At 40.1% G+C, this 24,873-nt stretch overlaps 1 protein-coding gene across 2 annotated transcripts; it reads left to right on the top strand.

Moving 5' to 3' along the window:
• The first annotated feature begins 4,601 nt into the window (after positions 1-4,601).
• On the top strand, positions 4,602-23,240 carry IleRS (Isoleucyl-tRNA synthetase). Of its 2 annotated transcripts, none has more exons than XM_076205768.1 (18): positions 4,602-4,756; positions 6,112-6,243; positions 6,363-6,519; positions 7,354-7,504; positions 7,624-7,812; positions 8,158-8,291; positions 8,483-8,632; positions 8,957-9,093; positions 10,558-10,639; positions 10,938-11,155; positions 11,532-11,631; positions 11,833-12,015; positions 13,392-13,669; positions 14,148-14,264; positions 14,419-14,610; positions 14,734-14,920; positions 17,770-18,965; positions 22,552-23,240. In XM_076205768.1, exons 1-18 carry the CDS (start codon positions 4,647-4,649, stop codon positions 22,763-22,765), a joined length of 3,927 nt encoding a protein of 1,308 aa, XP_076061883.1. In that variant the 5' UTR covers positions 4,602-4,646; the 3' UTR covers positions 22,766-23,240. The 2 variants fall into 2 exon arrangements, with proteins under 2 accessions (XP_076061883.1, XP_076061884.1); XM_076205769.1 differs by lacking the exon at positions 4,602-4,756 and adding an exon at positions 4,836-4,854.
• The last annotated feature ends 1,633 nt before the right edge of the window (positions 23,241-24,873 follow it).

Raw genomic sequence — 24,873 nt, 5'->3', positions numbered from 1 at the left:
CCTCCCCTCTTTCCTCTTTATTCATTTCTCGTTTTATCCATTCCTTTTTATATTGTTCACTTGTTGCTAGTTTCCCTGTTTTTGTTAAGATATTCTCTGCCGTCGTTTGTGACCTGAATTTAATCTTAATTGGTCTGGTATTGTCTGTACTATACTTTCCGAGTCTGCACATCTCTTCAATTTGTTTCATGATTTAGGTTCATCTTCCTGAACTAATTGTAGTAAACTGCTTACTTTTTCATTTTCCTCATTGATTCTTGTGGTTCTATTTAGGTTATGTTTCTCTTCCGTTCCTAATATAATTATACATTTCTTTTTATCTGCTAAGTCTCTTACTATATTCTCCTTCTGTCTCATCACTTTAATAACTGAGTCTTCAGATTGTTCTTTCATTTGCTGTTTAATTATGTCAGTAAATGCAACTTTATTGTTTTATTGGATTTTTTCCAACCCTGTGCTTCTTTTGCTATGGCCTCTTTATTGTCTTTAATATTCCTCTTTAATTCTTCATTCTCCTCTTTTACTTCTTTTAACTGTCTTTTTAATTCTTCTACTTCTTTAGTTAAGTTTTTGTTCACCTTCTCTAGTTCTTCCAATTTTTCAACTCTCTGCGCAATCTTTGCTATGTTACCGAGCCTATTCTTCCAATGTTCGGTCATTTGTTCAAGTTTTTCCTCTAGTCTTGCTAATCGGGGGAGGTTGGTATCCCCCCCCCCTCATTAAATCCCTGGAAATTATTATCCTCACCTTCCATTGTGCTGCTCTTATCTATATTTCTAATCTTTACATTTTTGTTAATCCCTTCACCAAAATCATTGGTCCTTCTCTTGTTTACAAGACGCCTGGCCTGCCTGGACCAAGTCCTCCCCTTCCTCATTTCCTTCCATTTCCCTCAGTAATCCCTCCCCTTCTCCTTTTTCCTCACCTTCCCACTACACCACGAGCTTTCCCCTTCCCTGTAAATACAATAAGGTACTTCCTTTGCGTTGAGATCCACGAAAATTTCACTTTTTCTTCGGAACTCCAATCTTCGCCGTCCATCCGACGAAAGTGTGTGTGTGTGTGTGTGTGTGTGTGTGTGTGTGTGTGTGTGTGTGTGTGTGTGTGTGTGTGTGTGTGTGTGTGTGTGTGTGTGTGTGTGTGTGTGTGTGTGTGTGTGTGTGTGTGTGTGTGTGTGTGTGTGTGTGTGTGTGTGTGTGTGTGTGTGTGTGTGTGTGCATTACGAAGAAGATGGAACAAGGGATAAGCACGGAAGAGATACTTAGAGCTCTTAAACAGTGTTTGTTTTCTTGCTTTACCCCTCCCTATCCCTCCTACTCCTCCTCTTCCTTCTCCTCCTCCTACCCCATCCTCTCCTTCCCCTTCATTTTTTCCATCTCTGCCCTGTATTCTCACTCACTCCCCATCCCTCCTCCTCCTCCTCTTCTTCTTCTTCCTCCTCTTCCTGCTCCTCCATCTCCTCCCATCGCTCCTTTTTCATCTCTACCCTGTCCCCTCGTCGTCTCCCCATCCTTCCTTCCAGCTCTACCTTACCTACCTTTGTCTACCTTTGTCCGATTTCATCTTGACCGATTCAGCTAACGTGGACGTCCGCTTTACTCAGGCAGCTCCTCTTCCCTGAGTCACAGGTCAGTGATTGGAGGGAGTTGTTATTGGAGCTGGTGAAGTGCCTGTCTGGTTTCGCAATTTCTGTGGGACAGAGTTGAAGAGACGCGCCCCAATATAGGTGAAGCTGTGGTGTACTATGTTCTTCACCCTTTGTGACGTCCCCTCAGTTCTCCTCACATAGCACAGGCGACCACTTCTTGGGTGGTGGTTCACCTTCAGGCCCACATTTGGTACCAGATGCTCCAGAATCTTCCAGACGTATATTATTATGTATCTTTCGCGTCTTCGCTGGAGAGAGTAGAGTCCCAGCTGTTGCAGTCTTTCCCAGTAGTTGCACTGTTGCAATCCCTCTGTTTGATTTGTAAAAGTACGCTGGACAGCTTCTAGCTTGATTATGTCTCCTGTCTTGAAGGGAGACCAGAGTTGGCAACAGTACTCAATTTTTAGGAGTACTAATGCTTTCCAGAGCGTCAGCATACATTTTTTGTTTCTAGTCTGGAATGTCCGGAGTCTATACGAGATACTGATTACCAACGTTTAACACTAGGGGCTTTCCTGTCACCCCTACAAGCCAGAGTTACGCAGCTATGACTGGAGGATAATCTCTTCTCAGAAAATAATGTTAAATACTTTTAGCCTCTTTTATCTCTCCTTTCTTCTTCCCCCTCCTTTACATCTTCTGACTCCACATCAACGTCGAAATTATACCACTACATCAACAATCCATGTTTACTGTTCTAACTCAAATTAGAAGTAAATTAACACATGAATATGACAAATGGATAAGTCACATACTATTATAACTGAGAAAAATAAATTACTGTACACGTACATTGCGGGGCTAGTATCACGGTATCCATTCTCTTACAAGTGCCATTCTGTACCACAGAAAATGGCTTTGATAATCAGAGACTATACTGGATGGACCCTTCCATATGTTTGTGACTTCAAATGCATTGTGTTCATTTTTTTTTTAATGCCAGATCTTGGCCAATGTCTCCTCACCTTTGGATTGTTTGTATAAATGTAAACTAATAGATTTGTGACCAAAGGACCATCAAAATGACTAGGGCTGTGGAGAGGTGATTCTGTTACATAAACAAATGTTTTTTCATTGTGGCGACACAGTCATTGATGTTTACAAATTTTCGCCAATAATATATGCTACATTTCCGCATTTTGTCGTCATCGACAGTAAACAATTCGGCTATTCATGTGCATATCCTGTACCCAATTTTAAATGTCCTAGCTTCGCACACTATGTGAATGTTTGGAATTCTCGACGATATTTTTTATGTTAATGGTTTGAGCCTAAACTTACCATATATGCACTGTTGTGCATAAACTGCTATTGAGAGACTGCAGATTGATTAGTGTAGATGGGGATGCATTGGAATACTTAAGGAGTTACCTGAGTGATAGGGCATACTGTGTTCAAATAGGTAAATCTTACTCTGAAGAAAAAAAACTTAGAAAGAGGTGTCCCCCAGGGAAGTGTGCTGGGTCCTGTTTTGTTCTGTATATAACTATATATACAATTGAACTATCTCATATACTTGAGAAACAGAGAGTAAGTTTCAAGTTGTTTGCAGACGACACTCAATTTTACATGCCAGTGACTAATATTAATAATATTGAAGAAAAGTTGAGTGTAATTATGGTAGATATAAATAGATGGATGAAGTCCAAACAACTGAAACTAAATGAAAATAAGACTGATTGCGTAATTGTTGGAAAACAACATGATATCGTGAGACTGAACATTCCTCATTTGACAAATAATGACACTGTACTAGAAGTAAAAGATGTTGTGAAGGACCTAGGAGTGATGGTGGATTGCAACTTAACTTTCAAGTGTCAGATAAATCAGATGGTGAGAGCAGCAGGCTATTACTTACGAAATATAGCCTTTGTAAGAAAGTATCTTGACGAGAATACTACCAAAATACTCGTTCATAACTATGTAATTAGTAAACTTGACTATTGTAATTGTTTGTACTATGGCCTCCCTAACTATCTACTGAGAAAGCTGCAACTTGTCATGAATAGAGCCGCAAGTTTGATTAAAGGGTTATCTTCACGTGAGAGAATAACACCAACTTTAATTGCCCTGCACTGGTTACCAATTATAAGGCCAGACTTACGTATAAAATATGTGTGATGGCCTACCAGGCATTAAATTCTAGTAGACCCAAATATATACGTGATATCCTCGATGACTTTCATATAGACTCAGATATGTTGTTAAGACACAGTGTGATGCCACATGAATTACATGAGCCACGGTATAATCTGAAAATTGGATTTAGAGCCTTTGAAAACTGTGCTCCAAGACTCTATAACAAATTACCTTTAAATCTTATGATGGCCGAAAATGTTGAAATATTCAAGAAAAGATTGAAGACACACTTGTTTACTGAATGTTATGATCTGGAAGGTACGACTATGAAGCAAGAATACAAGTGCTAGTTTGAATCAAGATCTATATATACCTATAGATCTTGGTTTGTATGAGGGCGGTTGTAATGAGCGCTGTGTAAGCGGCGGAATACGGCCGAGAAACTCAAACTACGTAAGATCGTAAGAACCGAAAAAGTAGAGTCATAGAGGTAGTAAATATTGGAGAATAGCAAAACAGAGGGTTACTTTTTTTTAAAGTTATTAGCATTTACTTTTGAATGGAGACTAGTCTCCAATAAAAAAAATGTAGTGACTTGGTCCGCAGGAGTACCACTAAAGTCTTTATGATATTGACTTTCCCGTATATACTTTGATTTCAATGAGTACGAAAACCCATTATTAAAAAAAAAAAAAAAAAAAACAGTTCTTGGTTTCATCTTAGGTTAGTAGCATACCAAAGACAGATATTCCTACATGGTGGTCATGCAAATAAAACTCAGTCCATATTAAAAAAAAAAAAAACATTATATCCCACCTTAGTATAACTACCCTGATCCGAAGGATGAGAAGTTATTTGAAAAGAGAGCCTTGATAAGGACCGGGCTCCAACTCACGTACTACTCATCGCTCAAACGCTGATGAAACCATCTCAGCATATTGCATCAGAACAGACGCCCGCAGAAACGGACAGGAAAGTTCGGCATATGTCGAAAACAGAATTGAAGGGCGCACATGGTATCAAGGCAGGGTATGTAATTAATATATATTAGATTGTTCAACTTATTATGACATTGATAACTAATAAGATCAAGAACAGTGGAGGGACCATACACACACTGGTAGAACGTAAGATTTAATTACTATTTCTATCCGCTTTAATTGAAGGAAAGGTATGTTGTCAAGTTATTTCAATATGTACCGGTATATATGTGTAGATATATTATCAGTTACCTTATATGAAAGAGAAAAAGGTATTAGACACATAAATACACACTTAAATAACTTTATAGCAAACCTTTTTCTTAAAAAATACAAATTTTTGTCTGAATACCATTGTCAGATGAATTATGATGGCCTGCCAGCTGGCAGAATTATACAATAGGAGTAAGTTACTAAGTTATGGTTAAATTGTAGGTTAGATTAGGTTAGGTAATGGTAATTATTTATCTTAACACCACAGAATATGACAAAGCAGTTTTATTGATTAGAATTAAATTGATGATGTTATTATTTGGGTATTTGTGAGTGTTGACACAAAACAAGAAGTCAGATTTTCCAACTTCAATTTGTTTTGGACAGATAAGTGGGTGTGTTTTGAACATTTTCATCACAGATTATTAGTTTCAGAGATTGTAAAATTTAATTTGTCATGTTTAATATGGTAGGGATAAGAGAAGAAGGTAAAATTTCAGAATCCTACTAACATTGAAATTTAATATGAAACTTACGATGTCCAGTTGCTCCTAATCTAATATAACCTAACCTAACCATTCCGTAGGAAAAGGGAAAAAATATATCTAATGCAAAAAAAAATAAGAAATAAATAAAAATTGCATGATACTGGAATAGAACTGGAAGAAATTGTATTTGTAGGTGGGACCTTCAGCATTCTGGTGCCGTCCATAGCAGTTTCAGTTTGTTTGTTTTTTTCCTTCTTAAAAACAATTTCCCTAGTAAAAAAATACAGATCTAAGACTGTAATAGAGAATTGGCAATAGTGTAAACCATCTGAAACATTATAGTTACCAAAATTTCAGTAAACTACCAACAAATAACAATAGCTTTAATATTTATGGTTAAGTATGAGTATGTATTATGAATATATGGATAAGTATGTTTATGGTTAGCTATTTGATATGAAGGGCATTAGAACAGAGATCAAATAGATCATATTTGCTAGAAAATGAGAAAGAAGTTTACCTGGTATGCAACTACTACCAGTAAAAATTATTATGAAGTCATGAATTAACGAAACTGCACATTTACAGCTGGTGACACAAAAAAATCCCATACTAATAAAACACTAACATAAGTGAAATTTTGATGTGATTTGGGAGAGATTATTTAATTCTTCACATTTATTTGTTTATTCTATTGTTTTAGGAAGATGAGTCATGTAATGGACACAGTTCCTGAAAAGGTTTCATTTCCTGAGGAAGGAAAGAAAATTTTAGAATTTTGGGAAAAAATAGATGCATTTCAAAATTCTTTGAAGCAGAGTAAAGATAGACCAAGGTAAGAAGTATCTGAATTTGCATTCCTTTTTTTGGTCCAAAATAATTTGATCATACATTGTATGCATAATTTTCTTTGTGTTGCATATTGGTCTAATTACATTTTATGTTTACATTTAGGTTTACATTTTACGATGGCCCCCCATTTGCAACGGGCCTTCCCCATTATGGTCACATTTTGGCAGGAACCATTAAAGATGTCGTGACGAGGTGGGCCCATCAAACTGGATTCCATGTGGAGCGAAGGTTTGGTTGGGATACACATGGGTTGCCAGTGGTAAGTAATGTTGAATTTTACTTTTTCCTATTCAAATGTATTTTGATTCTTCCTCTTTTATTTCTTAACAGTTACAATTGATACCTGTGTAATTGTGTCAGCTCATGAAATAGAAGATAAGGAAATTGTTAAATTTAAAAAGAAATTAAATAATTTTTACTAATAGAAACATAGTGATGGGACCCCACAAATCTCTATTCCTGTACAATGCAGTTAGGTAAATACACACACACTTGCACACAATGCCATGTGAGATGTGTCAATTTACAGGATGTGAATGAATAACTGTGGTGGCAGTAAGCAAGCAGCTTAGTACAAATTCAGATTGGAGGGATGGGAATGAATAGTTTTCTCTTGGCTAAGAGGGGGTTGGATAAGGGGTTTGTCAATTGAGGGGAGGGGGCACTCAACAAACATTAGTAAAATGAAATATAAATGTACCTATTCTGTGAAATCTAAATAATAGAAACTTGACAAATTATACTTCTGAGAGATCTAGTGGAACAGCAAGTCCATAATATACAAGGTTTATAAGTAATTTTGTGTTTTGCTGCATTGCTTCTGACCCAGGATGATGGATGAGATGTAGGGTTACCCATCATCCAGGAGGAGCCAAGATGAAAGGGAGGGAGGGAGGGGTGGTGAATGGGTAGGAGTCGAATTATGCCTTTTGACTTTGGCTGCCTCCCTTGTAAGGGGAAAAATCCATGGGTATATATATATGTATGTATTCGTCATTTTTCCCAGGTAGTTTGAGTTATACTTCTGTAGTCAGTTTCAAAATATTCAAGTCTTTATTGGGAGCCCTAATTTATAAAAAAAAAATTTTTACAGGAATATGAGATCGACAAAACTCACAATATTCGTGGTCCAGAAGATGTAGCAAAGATGGGCATCAAGAAGTACAATGAATTGTGCCGTGGTATAGTCATGAGGTATTCCAAAGAGTGGGAGACCATTGTTGGTATGACAGGCAGATGGATCGGTAAGTGAGACAGCGTTACAGTTGGCTTATTGTTGAAAGGGAAGATGGTGGCCATGCTTTAACAAAATATGTACTAGCAGCTGATATTAGACTTGTTTAACCTTGATATTTGGAATCAGATTTCAGGAATGACTACAAGACTCTCTATCCTTCTTACATGGAGTCCATCTGGTGGGTGTTCTCTCAACTTTACCAGAAAGGCTTGGTGTACCGTGGGGTCAAGGTAATGCCATTTTCTACAGCATGCTCCACCCCACTTTCCAACTTTGAGGCTGGTCAGAACTACAAAGATACACAAGATCCCTCAGGTTCGTACTTTAAGATTGACATGAATCCATTAGTTCGTCACTTAATGGTAGAGATTTATGATATATCTGGTGTATAAGTCAACCCCTTTTTTATGCCTAGAAAGATAATTTCTCTGCCTACGTTTGTGGTTGATAAAATGAAAACTTGTAGTGATAGTATTCTTGTTATTAAACTTCACCACCCTCACTGACATCCTACCATCTGATACTTTGTTGGGACCCCACAGAACTGTAATATCTACAGGAAGTCAGGGCATGTTCTCACAGTACAACTTTAAGATATATATATATGGGAGTGACAGTAAGGAACTATCATATGTTAAAAGAGAACATTACTCTTTGCAGTTGTTGTTACTTTGCCATTGGTAGACGACCCATCAGTAAGTTTTGTGGCCTGGACGACAACCCCATGGACCCTGCCTTCCAATTTAGCCTTATGTGTCAACCCTGAGATGGATTATGTTAAGGTTCAAGGCAAGGTAAGCATACCTTCATCCTAAATAAATTTGCCTTCATTTAAACTTCAGGAACTTGTATGTGACATTTGCTGGTCCCCTTTTGGTTCATAGTAGTTCATACCAAAGAGCCTTTTACCCCCCTCATAAGGGGGTGGCTAAATCAAAGCGTAGGTGTGTTATTTTTTCAATTAATTGGGTTCTCTCTTTTGCAGACCAAAGAAAGAAATCAGATATACATTCTCATGGAAGCCAGGTTGTGTCAGATCTTCAAAAATGAGACGGAGTATGATATTCTTCAAAAGTATAAAGGAAAGGATTTGGAGGGGCTTAAATACCAGCCACTCTTTGACTACTTTGGATATGTAAGTTAGTTCTTGAAGTTAATTTTATGAATTATTAATGAACAAATATTGTACTTTGAGAGTCTGTGAAGGGAGTATGTAATCATGTAGAATACTGCTGGAGCTGTTTTAATGTTAAGTTTATGTGATGTGAGTGGTGAACACACATTCTCACTCTCACACTCAAACTGGTTGGCACTTTTTTATTTTTATTATTATTATTATTATTATTATTATTATTATTGTTATTATTCCAGGTTAATTATGGCACCATTCAATAGCATAAGGGAAAAAGGCTGGTTAGTTATCATATATATTATTTTTTTCTCTCTCTTGTTTCTTCAGATGAAAGAAAAGGGAGCATTTTCTGTATTACTTGATGGCTATGTTACAAGTGAGTCTGGAACTGGTGTTGTACATCAAGCACCCTACTTTGGTGAAGATGATTTCCGTGTCTGTCTTGGATATGGCATTATCACAAGGTAAATACTTTGATGAGCTTGTATATTATCTTTTTACACTACATACATATACCAAACGCTTTTTCCCCCTTACACGGTGGGCAGCCAAAAAGAAAAAGGCATATAAATCACTCCCACCCATTTCATTTCTCATATTTTCCACTTCCCTCTACCCTCCTCCCTCCCTCCTATCTTGGCACCTCCTGGATGATGGGTCATCCCTGCATCCTGTCCACTGCCCTGGGTCAGAAGCAGTGTTGCAAGACACAGCACATCCACAGCAAGGCCGCTTCATAAATTCGGCGACCCACCCTCTCCGTCCCCTCATGCAGGAAAGGATAAGACGGGGAGAAATCCCTTCGGGCTGCATCAAAATTTTTCTCGTACATACTTCCAGGGCAGTGGACAAGGTGCAGGGATGACCCGTCATCCAGGAGGTGCTAAGATAAGAGGGAGGGTGGAGGGCTGTGGAGTGTATTCAGGGATGGAATGGGTGGGAATGATTTTATGCCTTTTTCTTTTTGGCTACCTCCCTTGTAAGGGGGAAAAAGCCTTGGTATATGTACATACTTCCTCACCCCCCATCCCCCACCCACTCCCCCTCATGCATCACAGCCTCATCTATACACAGCCCTTCTCCATTCACCCCTATCTTCTGTCCTCTCCCTTCCTTCCTCTACAGACATTCCTCTCTTTTGTAAAGCCCCTTTCACCCCATCCATCCATCTCATCCTAGGACACCCCCTCATATTCACTCCTTCCACCTCTGCCTTCCACACTTCTTTTACTAATCTTTCTTCACTCATTCTTTCCATGTGTCCAAACCATCCTAATACTCTTTCATCAACCCCATCTCCCAGCTCCCTTTCCACCCCTGTTCTCCTCCTCACCTCCTCATTTCTCACTCTATCTAGCCTAGTAACCCCTATCATACTTCTCAGACATTTCATCTCAAACACATTCAAACTCCTTCTCTCTTCCTCTCTCATGTTCCATGGTGCCTCATCCTGTAGAGCTACATGCTCTTCTTGTTCAATTTCTGCTCTCTTGTGAGCTATGAAAAAGACACTACACCTGCAGTTATAGGTGCCTTTTCTTTGCCACTTTAACAGAGATGACCCTTCATCTGCAAGGAGTTAAGATGAGAGGGAAACAAATGGGTGGTAGATAGGAGTGGAATAGGTGGGAGTGGGTGTGTGCCATGGCCGACTACCTCCCTTATAAGGGGGAAGAGGCCTTTGGTATTTAGATAGAGGAAGTCCTCTTAAGGACAAAATGTTAGTAATAAAACTCCTACTATTTATATATATATATATATATATATATATATATATATATATATATATATATATATATATTTTCTCTCCATGTACCTCACCACTCTTTCCACTCATAGATAGATAGATAGATAGTATGTACATAAAATATTTTATTTATGTGTGTATATATTGTCATTATCCTCAACAAAAATGTTTATATTTTTAGGGATCAGGAGCCAGTGTGCCCAGTTGATGATGCTGGACGCTTCACAATGCCTGTGATAGACTTTCAAGGTGTACATGTAAAGGTGAGTAGAACAATTTCATTTAACTTTGCTTAGTATAAAAAAGTGTCATAATAAGATTTTTATTTATATGAATATTATCAGGCATCTGAGGTGCTCAGATGAGAGGGAGGGTGGGAGGGGTGTGGAGTGTATTTAGGGATGAAATGGGTGGGAGTGTTTTTATGCCTTTCCCTTTTTGGCTACCTCCCTTGAAAGGGGGAAAAAGCCTTGGTATATGTATGTATGAATATTATCACACATTAAATGCAGCAGTATACCTATTGCTGATGAATTTGTATTTTCTTGTATTCTTTCATAGGAAGCTGATCCAGATATAATCAAGAACTTGAGAGCAAGAGGCCGGCTTCTGGTTTCAGAAAGAGTTAATCACAGTTATCCATATTGTTGGCGGTCAGATACTCCACTCATATATCGTGCTGTTCCCTCTTGGTTCGTCAGGGTAGAACAGATGCAAGACAGGTTACTTGCATCCAATGGAAAAACTTACTGGGTCCCATCATTTGTGAAGGAAAAAAGGTACAGCGTTTTAGGTTTATACTGATATGGAGAAGGAATATGACAGGTTTGGCAGATGTGTGGAGTGTGTTGCAGATGTATAGAATAGAGGGAAAATCTACTGAGGGCATTCAAAATATTTTACCCAAGTAGTAGAGCTTGTGTGGGGGTTAGGAATGGAAGGAAGGAGTGATCTGAGATGAAGGTGGACTGTATCAGAGCTGTGTAAGGTGGCCATGGTTGATTGATATGTAAGCTATATTTCAGCCAAATATGGGAATGCTTTGCATATACTCATATTCTCTATTTTCTTGATAAACAGGTTTTTTTTTTATTTGACTTGACTTTGAAAGACGCTAGTTTAAGTATGGGTCTTTATTTTTGCTTATTATTACAGGTTTGCTAACTGGTTGCGGGACGCACGAGATTGGTCTGTCAGCAGAAATCGGTATTGGGGGACACCAATTCCTCTCTGGGTTTCAGATGATCTAGAAGAGGTAAGGATCATTTTATTTGTGGATATGGTTATCCCTTCAGAGAATGGTAAGCTAATCAATTTTGGAAAAAAAAAAATAATGAACAAAAAAAAAATAAAGGATTGGATTGAGTGGATTTATGCCTTTAGCTACCTCCCTTGTAAGGGGGAAAAAGCCTTTGGTATATGTATGTAATATTCTCTCTCTTACTCTTGCTCTCAGGTGGTTTGTATTGATAGCATTGCTGAACTAGAGAAACTTTCAGGCCAAAAAGTGACCGATCTTCATCGGGATAATATTGACCACCTCACTATTCCATCAGCAAGGCCAGGCAAAGGTCCTTTGAAGCGCATCTCCGAAGTCTTTGATTGTTGGTTTGAATCTGGATGCATGCCCTATGCCCAGGTGAGTCCTTTAACTTCTTCAATACTAGTTAACCACTTCCCTCCGGGCCAAAATCTCGTGGGCAGCATTAGCTGCCAGACGTATGATGTTGCGTCATAATACTCGCATCATAAAAAATAGTCACCGCTTATTTTGATCGTTCTCTCTTTCACCCGTGAATTTTGATAACCATAGAAAATGTGATGAAGCCAGTTTAGAGAGTATGTCAGTTATGCAGGGACAACTACAATAAATATAATCAAGACGCCGATATGGCAGCCTCGCGTATCCACTTGCTCCTCATGCCGCCTACGTAGGCGGCACCGTATAGAAGAGGTTAAATACTCATGCACAGTGTTAGGCTGCCTGATGTAAGATGATTTGATGATGCATCACAATAGCCATGTTATAAAATATAAAGTTACAGCTGTAATATTCATTCTCTTTCACCCTGAATGTTGATAACCACAGAAAATGCAATCAAGCCTGTTCACAGAATATAGGGATCACTCTACAACTACAAAATAAATATAATCAAAATGCAGACATTCATATACCCACATTCTGATAGATGGATGGGGTAAAAGGCGTGTTGAGAAAGAGGGGGATGTCTGCTGAGGAAGGAAGGGAAATGACAGAAGATAGGAGTGAGTGGAGAATGGTTGTGTATGGGTGATGCATGGAAGGGAGTGGGTGGGGGGTCAGGGAGTGGTTATGTGTGAATGATATTTTGATGCAGCCTGAAGGGATTTCTCCCAGTCTTCTTTTTATGATGCCTCAATGGGTGAAATGCAGGAATGACCTGTTTTCCAGGAGCTAAGAAAAGAGGGAGGGAGGGATGGTTAATGGGAGTGGAGTGGGTGGGGATGAAATGGGTGGGAGTGGAATTATACCTTTTGATTCTGGCTACCTCCCTTGCAAGGGGGAAAATGCCCTTGGTATATGTATGTGTGTAAAAAATTATTTAAGATGGGAGAACAATTGGATTTTGGTTGGGTGTGTGATAGATCAAGGATGAGTATGTTGACTCACCACCCTCCTGTAACAAAGAAAGGGCCTTTTGGAATATATATATGTTTAAGCTTAATGTTTTGTTACTGGATTATCACTATTTTATAAAATATTATATCTCAGAAGAAATTTATCTTGCAACACTGCTTCTGACCCAGAGCAGTGGGCAAGATGCAGGGATGACCCATCATCCAGGAGGTGCCAAGATAAGAGGGAGGGGAGTGGAGTGTGATAGGGATGGAACGGGTGGGAGTGGTTTTTATGGCTTTGCATTTTGGCTACTTCCTTTATAAGGGGGAAAAAGCCTTTGGTATATGTATGTATTATATCTCAGAAGAAATTTATCTTAATTGTATTAACAAATCAATGTTTACAATGATTCCCAGGTCCATTACCCATTTGAAAAGAGAAAGGAATTTGAAGACTGTTTCCCAGCAGATTTTATCGCTGAAGGAATCGACCAAACCCGTGGATGGTTCTACACACTGTTGGTCATTTCTACTGCCTTGTTTGGCAAACCACCATTCAAGAATCTTGTAGTCAATGGCCTAGTTCTTGCAGAGGATGGGCAGAAGATGAGCAAGCGGAAAAAGAATTACCCTGATCCAGTGTACATGATTGACAAATATGGCTCTGATGTACTGCGACTCTACCTGGTCAATAGGTATGTATTTTAACTCCTTACATAGTGATCAGGAGGTACCAAGATAAGAGGGAGGGAAGAGGATAGAGGGGAGGGGAATATGTAGGGGATGGAATGGGTGGGGTTGGTTTCTATGCCTTGTTTTTTTGGCTACCTCCCATGTAAGGGGGAAAAAGCCTTTAGTATATGTATGTACCTAGTGATCAGTAGGATGCTCACTGGCCAAGCTGGTAAGAGCATCACTACTTGTGGTGAAGGCTGAGATGATGGCATTTCTTACCCTGCTGCTAGCAAGTTGGACCAAGGGCATGGTTCATGAAATTTCATGCAACAAAGTCCTCTGTAAGAGGCACTGTCCTAGCATCCTGATGAGAGGAGGGAGGGTTGTGACGTTAAACTAGATCAATCACATATTGATCAGTGCAGTTTGGTAAACTGAATATCCAAAGAAGTAATTTTACAGTTATATGGAACTTATAATATTAATCTCCTTCTCCAGTCCAGCTGTTCGAGGAGAAAACCTCCGTTTCAAAGAGACAGATGTGAGCAATTTGCAGCGGGAGGTCTTCCTTCCGTGGTTTAATGCATACCGATTCCTCGTACAGAACATCGAAGGGTCTGTAGAAATAATTTTTAGTGTTGTAATGGTTAGAATAATATGATTTATTTCTATATACTGACCATGCCATGTTATTCCATTGTAATGAAGTATGATATGATATAAAATATACAAGTTTTGGGTTTTTATCATGATGAATTTATATACTCAGGTATGTCAAGGAATATCAGAAAGGCTTTGTTTACAATGAAGAAGAAGTCGGGAAGTCGACCAATGTAATGGACCAATGGATATTATCCTTCACACAGTCTCTTGTTAAGTTTGTTCATCAAGAAATGGAGAAATATCACCTCTACACTGTAACTCCGAGGCTTGTCAAATTTGTTGACAACCTGACCAATTGGTATTTATATTTAATTTTTCATATATTGAATGCTGACAAATTTATTGAAATATTTATATTATACAATAATTAAAATTCCTTATTTCCTCCTTAATGTATTTGCTACTTTTTATTGTGTACAAGGTATGTGAGAATGAACCGTAGACGTTTGAAGGGCGATTTTGGTGAAGAGAATTGTCAGCGTGCTCTGGAAACTTTGTTCTCTGTTCTGTACACCATGATCAGGGTAATGGCACCCTTCACTCCATTCATCACAGAGACCATGTACCAAAACTTGAAAAAAACAATTAGCCCAACTACTCTTGGAAAGGTAAGAAAGCATTTTCTTTGTATAGGAAACATTAGCGATTTAATTTTTTAAAATACATGTTTTGTCAAATAAATGTAAAATACAAGCTGACCTTGAAGATTCATGCTACTTAGTTTTCCACCATGCATGAATTACCAGAACACATACATTTGCAAAACAAGCCATTTTGTTGCCATAGGGACTATAATGATCAGAGTCTGTATTGGGTGTCCTGTGAGACTGATAAAGGACAATAATCTTATCTCTGTCTAGAAATGCTTACCTGAGAGACAGATATTCAGTCTGTGTGTCAGGACCAGAATATTTCAGTTTCAGTAATCTTTCCTCCATTTTTCACATAAGGAAAGCTGATAACCAATGGGAGCTCTCTTCCTTCAGCTGGTGATATGAAAACATGTCATCCTAAAATGCCCCACATTTAACATACATACATATACCAATGGCCATTTCCCCTACTCCCACCCATTCCATCCCCACATACTCCACTCCCACTCAACCCCCCTCCCTCCCACTTATCTTGGCTCCTCCTGGATGATGAATCATCCCTGCATCTCGCCTACTGCCCTGGGTCAGAAGTAATGTAGCAAGACACAGCACATCCACAGCAAGACCACTTCATTTAATTGGCAACCTCCCTCTTTGTTCCCTCATGCAGAAAGAGAAAAGACTGAGAAATCCCTTTAGGCTGCATCAAAATATCATTCACACACACTGTCACCCCCATCCCTCACACCCACTCTCATACCTCACATCATCATCCACACACAACCATTCTCCATTCACTCCTATCTTCTGTCTTCTTCCTTCCTTCCTCAACAGACATTCCCCTCATTCCCAATGCCCCTTTTATCCTATTCATCCATCTCATCCTTGGTAGCCCCTTCATGTTCACTCCTTCCACCTCTTTTACTAAACTTTTTTTCACTCATTCTTTCCTTGTATCCAAACCAATACTCTCCCAACTTCCTTTCCACCCCAGTTCTTCTCCTTGCCTCCCTGTTTCTCTATCCATCCTAGTAACTCCAATCATACTTCTCAAGAACCTCCTCTCAAACAGATTCAAACTCCTCTCTTATGTTCCATGTTTCTGCTCTATACAGTGCTGTTGGCACAATCATTCCTTCATTCAATCTCCTCTTAGCATCCATTCCCAAATGTCTATTTCTCATTACACTTTTTGATCCCCCAAGACATTTACTTGTTTCTTTCAATTTACATTCTACCTCCACTCCTCACCTTTCCCACCACATTCACACCCAAGTATCTGAAGCTTTTCACTTCCTCAATCTCTCTCCCTTAACACTCACTTCCAGTTTGCTGCCACATTCTCTTCTTGTATATCTCATCACCTTACTTTCACCCACATTTACCGTCAACTTCTTTTGCACACTTTCCCAAACTCTGTCACTAACTTCCTCCTTCCTCTGATCCTGCCACAAGCACAGTGTTGTCAGCAAACAACAACTGGCTTATCTCCCATTTTTCTCCATATTCTTTAACCATCGACAATTCACGGCCCATTACCCTTACACCACCCCATCCATGTATAAATTGAACAGCCAAGGCAACATAACACATCCCTGGCAAAGTCCCACCTTTACCTCAAACCACTTGCTCTCTCCATTTCTAATTCTAACACAGGCTCTACTACTCTCATAAAAACTCTTGACTGCTCTTAACAGCTTTCCTCCTATCCTATATATCTGTAATACCTCCCACAGTGCCTTCCTATCTACCCTTTCACAAGCCTTTTCCAAATCCATAAAGACCCAAAAAACATTCTTACCTTTTCCTTGAGCTTTCTCACAAAAACCTGGTCTACACAACCCCTACCTGTCCTAAACCCACACTGTTCCTCACTAATTACTTCCTCTATTCCTATCCTAATCCTCTCAATCAAAACCCTACCATAAGCCTTCCCAACTACACTCAACAAACTGATCTCTGAAACTACTACACTCACACTTGTCCCCTTTTCCCTTGTAAAGTGGAACTATACAGGCACTCCTCCAGTCCTCCAGCACTCTACCATCTTTTAGACAAACATTAAACAACCTCACCAGCCAATCCACCATCACTGTACCTTCTTTTTTTAGACACTGCATGACACCCATCCAACCCAGGTGCCTTACCTGCTCTCATCATTTCAATAACTGTTTTCACCTCATCTTTCTTCATTTCTCCTCCATTTTCCTCACTCATCATTGTCATTTTCTTAGCACTTCCCACTGCAACTATCTTTCCCTTCCTATCCTCCTTCACATTTAGCAACTCCCTAAAATACTCTGTCCATCTTCCTCTTATTATCTCTTCCATTATCATCTCTCTATCTGCACATTTTACTTTTTCTTCTCTACTTGATTCACCTCCTCTTCCTCTCTTTATTTTCTTCCCAAAACATCTTTTTATTACTTTCAAAATTTTGTCATACTCTTACCCCATTTCACATCTGTTCTCCTCTTTACTTCTCTTTTCTTTTCTTTGTACCTCTAATGTGATTCTCTTGTCCTATTTTGTAACCAATCTGTGGATGCTTGCTTCTTCTTCTACAACCTTCTTTGCTTCATAAGACAACAAAATTATATTCCTTCCCTGAATGACCCATGGGCCTGCCTATTAACTATATCCCATTACCTGGGAGCTGTAGGTCTCCTATAATAGACCTGGAGCAACAGATTGATTGAAATGTAGATTTTGGCCAAAAGTAAAGCATGAATTATCAGGGTCAGTATCCATCATTACCATTGTTGCTATTGTTATTATTCAGTTGTGCTTTTGATTACATGATTACCTTTGAATGATATGTCATTGTAGTTTTATTAATCTTATTTATTTTTCATACCTTGAAGGGGGAGACAGGATCAGTCCACTATCAAATGATACCAGCTGTATTGGATCGCCTCATCAACTCGAAGATAGAGTCTCGTGTCAATGTTATGCAGAGCGTAGTGGAGTTAGGTCGTTACATTAGGGATAAAACCAATAATCCCATAAAGTACCCACTACCCGAGGTTGTAGTCATTCACAAGGACCAGCATGTGCTGGATGATGTAATAGCACTTCAGCAGTATGTTGAGGAGGAGCTCAATGTGAGAAAAGTGACTACATCTTGTGACAAAGAAGCTTATGGTGTCAAACTGAAGGCAGAACCCGATTTCAAAGCACTTGGAGGCCGTATCAAAGGAGATCTAAAGATTGTGCAGGAGAAAATCCGTTCCATGACAGATGACGAGATCCAGTCGTTCTTGACAGCAGGTAGTGTAGAGATTCATGGACACAGCATCGCCTCCAACGAGCTACGTATTCTCTATGCCTTCGAAGGAGACAAGAGTAAGACGAGCAAGTACGAAGCTCATTCAGACTCGACAGTGCTCATCCTTATGGACACAACACCCTCACAAGAGATGCAGGATGAGGGCTTAGCTCGAGAAATTGTCAACCGAATCCAGAAGGCACGGAAGAAGGCAAAACTGGTTCCAACGGATGAAGTGACTGTTTGGTACACAGTTGATCCAGGGACAGAACTAGGACGTATTGCTAATTCATATGGGGAATACATTGAGGGCACTACCAAAGCACCATTTAGGTCACTAAAAGGTCCAAGGCCCCAGGGTCAAGTGATCATAGAAGAAGAATCAAAGGTAAAGGATACAGGTAGCATCAGCCTTGTCATCACCAAAGGATTCTGTCAGGGTTGGATGAATTCATCCAGTAATTCCACAGGCAATGGAAATTCTAGCCCAGTTTGCCCATGGGTCAATGTGATTCTTGAGGGTAGTCCACAGAATGGTAGTACTAGTTGCCATGCTTCATTCCTGTTAGAAAACCCAGTTGGCATTCCAGTTTTAAAAAATGTTGATGATCTACTGAAGGAAGCTCACAATGTGTTCGGGTTTCCCATAAACAAAGCACAAGTGTATGACAATAGCAATGTCCTCAATGGTAATTCTTCTTTAGCCTCAGCAAATGGAAAAACTCTTGTCATCACCACAAAGCCAGGGCATAAGCCGTCATCTCCAGTTTCATGTCCAACGCCTTTCAGCAGGTAATGATTATTCATTTTTTAACCATTTTTAAATCAGAAGTGAGACAATTGAGGATATTCAGTAGTTTTAAATTACTAAGTTGTAGCATAGCTGACTGCAATGTAGATCATATGTATGTCTTATTATGATGGCATATGTATGTCCAATCGATGGAGTGGTTGGGAAGTGTGGAGTTCCAGGAAAGAATCGTAGTGGAGAGTTGATGGTGGAAATGTGTCTAGAAAGAGAGTTGATGATAGCAAATACAGTGTTTAGGAAGAAAGTCAAGCATAAGTACACATGGGAGAGGGTGGTGGATGGAAGGGTGGTAGATAGAGCGTTAATGGATTATGATAGGAAGAGTTAAGGATGTACATGTGCTAAGGGGAGAGGGTGGGGGAATATCAGATCATTTTTTGGTGGAAGGTAAGTTGAGAGTGGAGGATAGATGGAGAAGGAGGAAAGGGACAAAAGGTAGGGAGGTTCTTAGAGTGAACTCCTTGAATGAAAAGGAAAAGGAGAAGGAGTACGAAAAGAAGCTGAAGGAGGAGTGGGAGGGAGTAAAGGATAGAGCAGAGATGGGTGTGGAGGAGGAATGGGGATGGTTCAAGGAGGGAGTCTTAAAGTGTGCAAGGATGGTGTGTGGAACAAGAAGGACAGGGGGAAATAGAAGAAAGGATAGTGAATGGTGGGATGAGGAAACAAAGAAGGTTGTAGAAGAGAAGAAGCGAGCATTCACAGATTGGTTACAAAAGAGGACAGGGTAGTCATATGAGACGTACAAAGAAAAGAAAAGAGAAGTAAAGCAAAAGGTAAAGGAGGCAAAGAGGAGAGCAGATGTGAAATGGGGTAGGAGTATGACAGAAAATTTTGAAAGTAATAAAAAGATGTTTTGGAAAGAAATTAAGAGAGGAAGAGGAGGCGAATCAAGTAGGGAAGAAAAGGTAAAAGGTACAGATGGAGAGTTGATAATGGAAGAGATGGCAGTGAGGGGAAGATGGGCAGAATATTTTAGGGAGTTGCTGAATGTGAAGGAGGATAGGGAAGGAAAGATAGCTGCAGTGGGAAATACGAAGAAAATGAGAGTGAGGAGAATGGAGGAGAAATAAGGAAGGATGAGGTGAAGGCAGTTGTAAAGATGATGAAAGCAGGTAAGGCACCTGGTCTGGATGGATGTCATGCAGAATGTCTGAAAAAGGGAGGTTCAGTGATGGTGGACTGGTTGGTGAGATTATTTAATGTTTGCTGGAGAGAGGGTAGAGTACCGGAGGACTGGAGTAGTGCCTGTATAGTTCCTCTTTACAAGGGAAAAGGGGACAAGTGTGAATGTAGTAATTTCAGAGGGATTAGCCTGTTGAGTGTAGTAGGGAAGGCTTATGGGAGAATCTTAATTGAGAGGATTAGGAGAGGAACAGAAGGAGTAATTGGTGAGGAACAGTGTGGATTTAGGACGGGTAGAGGTTGTGTAGATCAGATCTTTGTGGTAAGACAGATATGTGAGAAAGCTATAAGAAAGGGGAAGGATGTTTTTTGGGCTTTTATGGATCTGGAAAAGGCTTATGATAGGGTAGACAGAAAGGCACTGTGGGAGGTTATGCAGATTTATGGGATAGGAGGAAAGCTTTTGGGAGCTGTCAAGAGTTTTTATGTGAGTAGTAGAGCATGTGTTAGGATTGGAAATGGAGAGAGTGAGTGGTTTGAAGTAAAGGTGGGACTTCGTCAAGGATGCGTTATGTCGCCCTGGCTGTTCAACTTATACATGGATGGGGTGGTGCGAGAGGTGAATGCTAGGGTAGTGAGTCAGGGATTGGAGATGGTTAAAGAAAATGGAGAAAAGTGGGAGGTGAGCCAGCTGTTGTTTGCGGACGACACTGCGCTTGTGGCAGGGTCAGAGGAGGGATTGAGGAAGCTGGTGGCAGAGTTTGGGAGAGTATGTGATAGAAGAAAGCTAAAGATAAATGTGGGTAAAAGTAAGGTGATGAGATGTACAAGGGGTGAAAGTGGCAGTAGACTGGAAGTGAACATTAAGGGAGAGCGACTGGAGGAAGTGGATAGTTTTAGATACTTGGGTGCAAGTGTAGCAGGAAAAGGTGGAGTGAAGGTGGAGGTAGAATGTAGATTGAGAGAAGCGAGTAAATGCCTTGGTGGTTTAAAGAGTGTAATGAGAAATAGACATTTGGGAATGGATGCGAAGAGGAGACTGTATGAAGGAGTGATTGTGCCAACAGCACTGTATGGGGCAGAAACGTGGAACATAAGAGAAGAAGAGAGAAGGAGTTTGAATGTGTTTGAGATGAGGTGTCTGAGAAGTATGGTGGGGGTTACTAGGCTAGATAGAGTGAGAAATGAGGAGGTGAGGAGGAGAACAGGGGTGAAAAAGGATTTGGGAGAGAGGGTTGATGAAAGAATATTAGGATGGTTTGGACACATGGAAAGAATGAGTGAAGAAAGACTAGTAAAAGAGGTATGGAAGGCAGATGTGGAGGGAGTGAACATGAGGGGACGTCCTAGGATGAGGTGGATGGATGGGGTGAAGGGGGCTTTGGGGAAGAGGGGAATGTCTGTTGAGGACGGAAGACAGAGGTGAGTGGAGAATGGTTGTATATGGATGATGTTGTGACTGCATGAGGAGAAATGGGCGGGGGGGTGGGGGGTGGGGTAGTATGTGTGAGTAAATTTTGACGCAGCCCGAAGGGATTTCTCCCCGTCCTCTCCTTATATGCAAAGGGGGACGGAGAGGGGGGGTCGCCGATTAAATGAAGCGGCCTTGCTGTGGATGTACTGTGTCCTGCGACACTGCTTCTGACCCAGGGTGGTGGGCAGGGTGCAGGGATGACCCGTCATCCAGGAGGTGCTCAGATGAGAGGAAGGGTGGGAGGGGTGTGGAGTGTATTTAGGGATGAAATGGGTGGGAGTGTTTTTATGCCTTTCCCTTTTTGGCTACCTCCCTTGGAAGGGGGAAAAAGCCTTGGTATATGTATGTATTATGATGGCTTATTAGGAGAGATACAGGGATCCCATCATCCAGGAGGAGCCAAGAAAAGAGGGAGGAGGGATGAATGGGAATGGAATGGGTGGGAGTGGAATTGTGCCTTTTGACTTTGGCTACCTCCCTTGTAAGGGGGAAAAAGCTCTTAGTATATGTATGTATTATTATGGTAATTGTTCCCTCAAGTTTCACTAACTGGAAACCCGCATCCCTATAGTGGCTGGCAGCAGTCCCTTGACCATTGTACCAATTTCTCTAGGAAGAAACATCATACTTGTCTATGTTGTACCAGCATGGGACTATTTCTGTGTTACTGGTTTGTAGTAGTGGGAGGGGAAGAGTCAGTGGTTGTCAGCTCCTCTTGTGTGAAAAGATTTGGGGAATACAGTCAAAGTTGATAAAGAAATGTCTTGGGCTCAGTTCAGAGACCAGGTGTCAGCTCACTTAGGGCTGCACCTCTTGACGGAAATAGGTTATTAAATTTTGAAAATGAATGGCAGGGAGACTATTCTCTCTGACAGAAGTCTTGTAGGACCACAACTTGTAGATATATTGTTTGCCCATGTTTACATTCATTGTAGAAATTATAATTTTCTTTTTCTTTTTAATTTTCACAGGTTTGTGAATGTGGCAGGTAATGGAAACACAGGCACTATCTTTGTGGAGAACCCAGCAGATGATGGCCTGGTGAGCAGTCGCCTCATGTCACTTTTGACTCAACAGCTACTTAAGTTGACCACCCCTCCATCGAGTTTTTACTCTGATGCCAATAAAAATGGCTTGTGGACACCTAATAATCGGTCTCAATTTGGCGTCACACTTTATGTCTAAAAACGAGTTACTTCGTGTAAAGAGGAACTTGTTTTACCCGTTTTTACACTGAATTAACACCATCCTTATTGTAATGCTGCTAAAGTATATTATCACACATGACTAATGGTTGTATCATTTAAAAACATGTACAAGGTGACTACACAGTTTACAGATTTCAGTGTCACAATTATTTAGGTGTCATTCCACATAAGAAAGAACATTGGATTGTAGATCATAATGTATGCATCATACTACATCACTCACATATCCTTGAGTTTAACATGGTAGTAACTTCAGACTATCATTAGGAGTGTGTTTTTGCTTGAATCACTGTAAAGTCATTGGTCATTTCCATTAGTGTATAGCTATAAAGTTGTGTGAAATAACTAATCAGATTTGAGTCTACCACATTAATGCTCTACAGAGGTGTGTGAATGTATTGGCCATTATGTAAGATAACTGGGTTTTGAATTGAGTAAAGCTATTTAATTTTGGATGCGTTTGTTTTATGCAGCAACTTTTCAAATAACTGGTTGTGTCAAGATTCACTGACTAGAAAGCTGCATCCCCATAATAGCTTGCAATGGTCTTGTCCCTCCCATATATCTCTGAAGAAATGTTAAAATATGGTCTGCGTATCAATGTAGAACTGTTTCTGTGCCACCAGCTTGTAATAATAGAAAGGAGCAATTGCCATTTGGTAGCTCTTTATGAAAAAAAAAATGGAGGATAAACAGATCAAGTTGACGGAGATCTTGGACATGGTCTTGAGATCATATGTCACCTTTGGGGCTGCACCACCAGAGTGTTGATGGGTTTATAAGATGGACTTGAGGTAGGAGTGATTCTGACATCTGTCTTACAGGCACCCATGTTTGGTTCCAAGAATACTTAAAAATAATTACAAAAAACAAAAAACAAAAACGGAAACAAAATAATCAGTCTAACCCACTGCCTGAGCAGGTTAGGGAGTTGTTACTAGCGGTCAATGTTGAGGGGATGGCGGTTCAAATCTTGCCACCAGCGAAGTTGAACCAAGGGCATGGTTCATTAAATTCCACGCTATAAAGCCCTCTGTGAGGAGCACCGTCCTAGCCTTCCGATAGGGAGGAGTTCGTGATGTTAAACCATATAAAAAAAAAAATCAATTTACCAAATACACACACACAGACTACTGCACTTCTATATGTGTACAATCCCACACTGGCACTGAATTGTCTTATTTCATGCGTCACATTCCCAGCCTTGCAGGTAAGTCATACAAAGAGGGACAATAAGCACCGGACCTGCCATGACTAAAGGATCAAATCAAAAGAGGGCATTTTATTGCAGTGTTCAGATCAGTGAATGGGATGGACAAGATGACCATAAAAATCTCTTGACTTGAGATAAGAGCATCATGAGGTCCTGGGAATAAAATGAAAATGACCATACGTCTGAATATGAAAAAATAGTTTTCCATACAATACCTTAATTCCTGGAATAGCACACAAGATGATACAGCCCAAGTTGAACAATATGTGAATAAGAAAGTGATCATTTAGGAATAAGACGGAAACCAACATGTATACTCTCCCCACAACTTTCCCAAAAGTATGACACGAGTGCACTTTCGTCCATAAACAGTTGTTTCACTTGCATTCCCCCACCTTCACCTGCAATTCAAAATCTGTTCAATACTCTCATGTTTACTTCCTGTACCATCCCATCCATATACACCTTGAACAATTAATCATGGTAACATATCGGTCCTGACAGCCCCACATTCACTCTACCCAATAATAGTGTAGTAGTATTTGGTTCGGAACAACAGCAGGACAAATGAAAAACAAAATATCTAATATCTTTCCTTTGGTAATTAGCCACATGGTGCGACACTAGAAGGGTCACATGAGAAATGTAGGTGAAGCTCGGACTAAGGCCACAGCTTAGTGGAGCTTATGGTTGTAGCTGGACGTGGAGCCTAACGTCAGCGAGGCGGTAGCAGATGATGACGGCGAGGCTCGATGGGACGGCTAGAAGATTGGACGAGGAGATGTTGTGTGCGCTGGTCGGTCCTGTTCTGGATTCTGGATTCCAAGAAAAGACCACCTCGCTTGCGCGGGATCGGGTTTTGTGGGAGGGGA

This window comes from Oratosquilla oratoria, chromosome 22 (assembly GCF_046742065.1).
Source record: "Oratosquilla oratoria isolate Oo_2021 chromosome 22, ASM4674206v1, whole genome shotgun sequence".
Lineage (NCBI taxonomy): Eukaryota > Metazoa > Arthropoda > Malacostraca > Stomatopoda > Squillidae > Oratosquilla > Oratosquilla oratoria.
The sequence above is the reverse complement of the archived record's forward strand: the minus strand, read 5'-3'. Positions and strand labels throughout refer to the sequence as shown.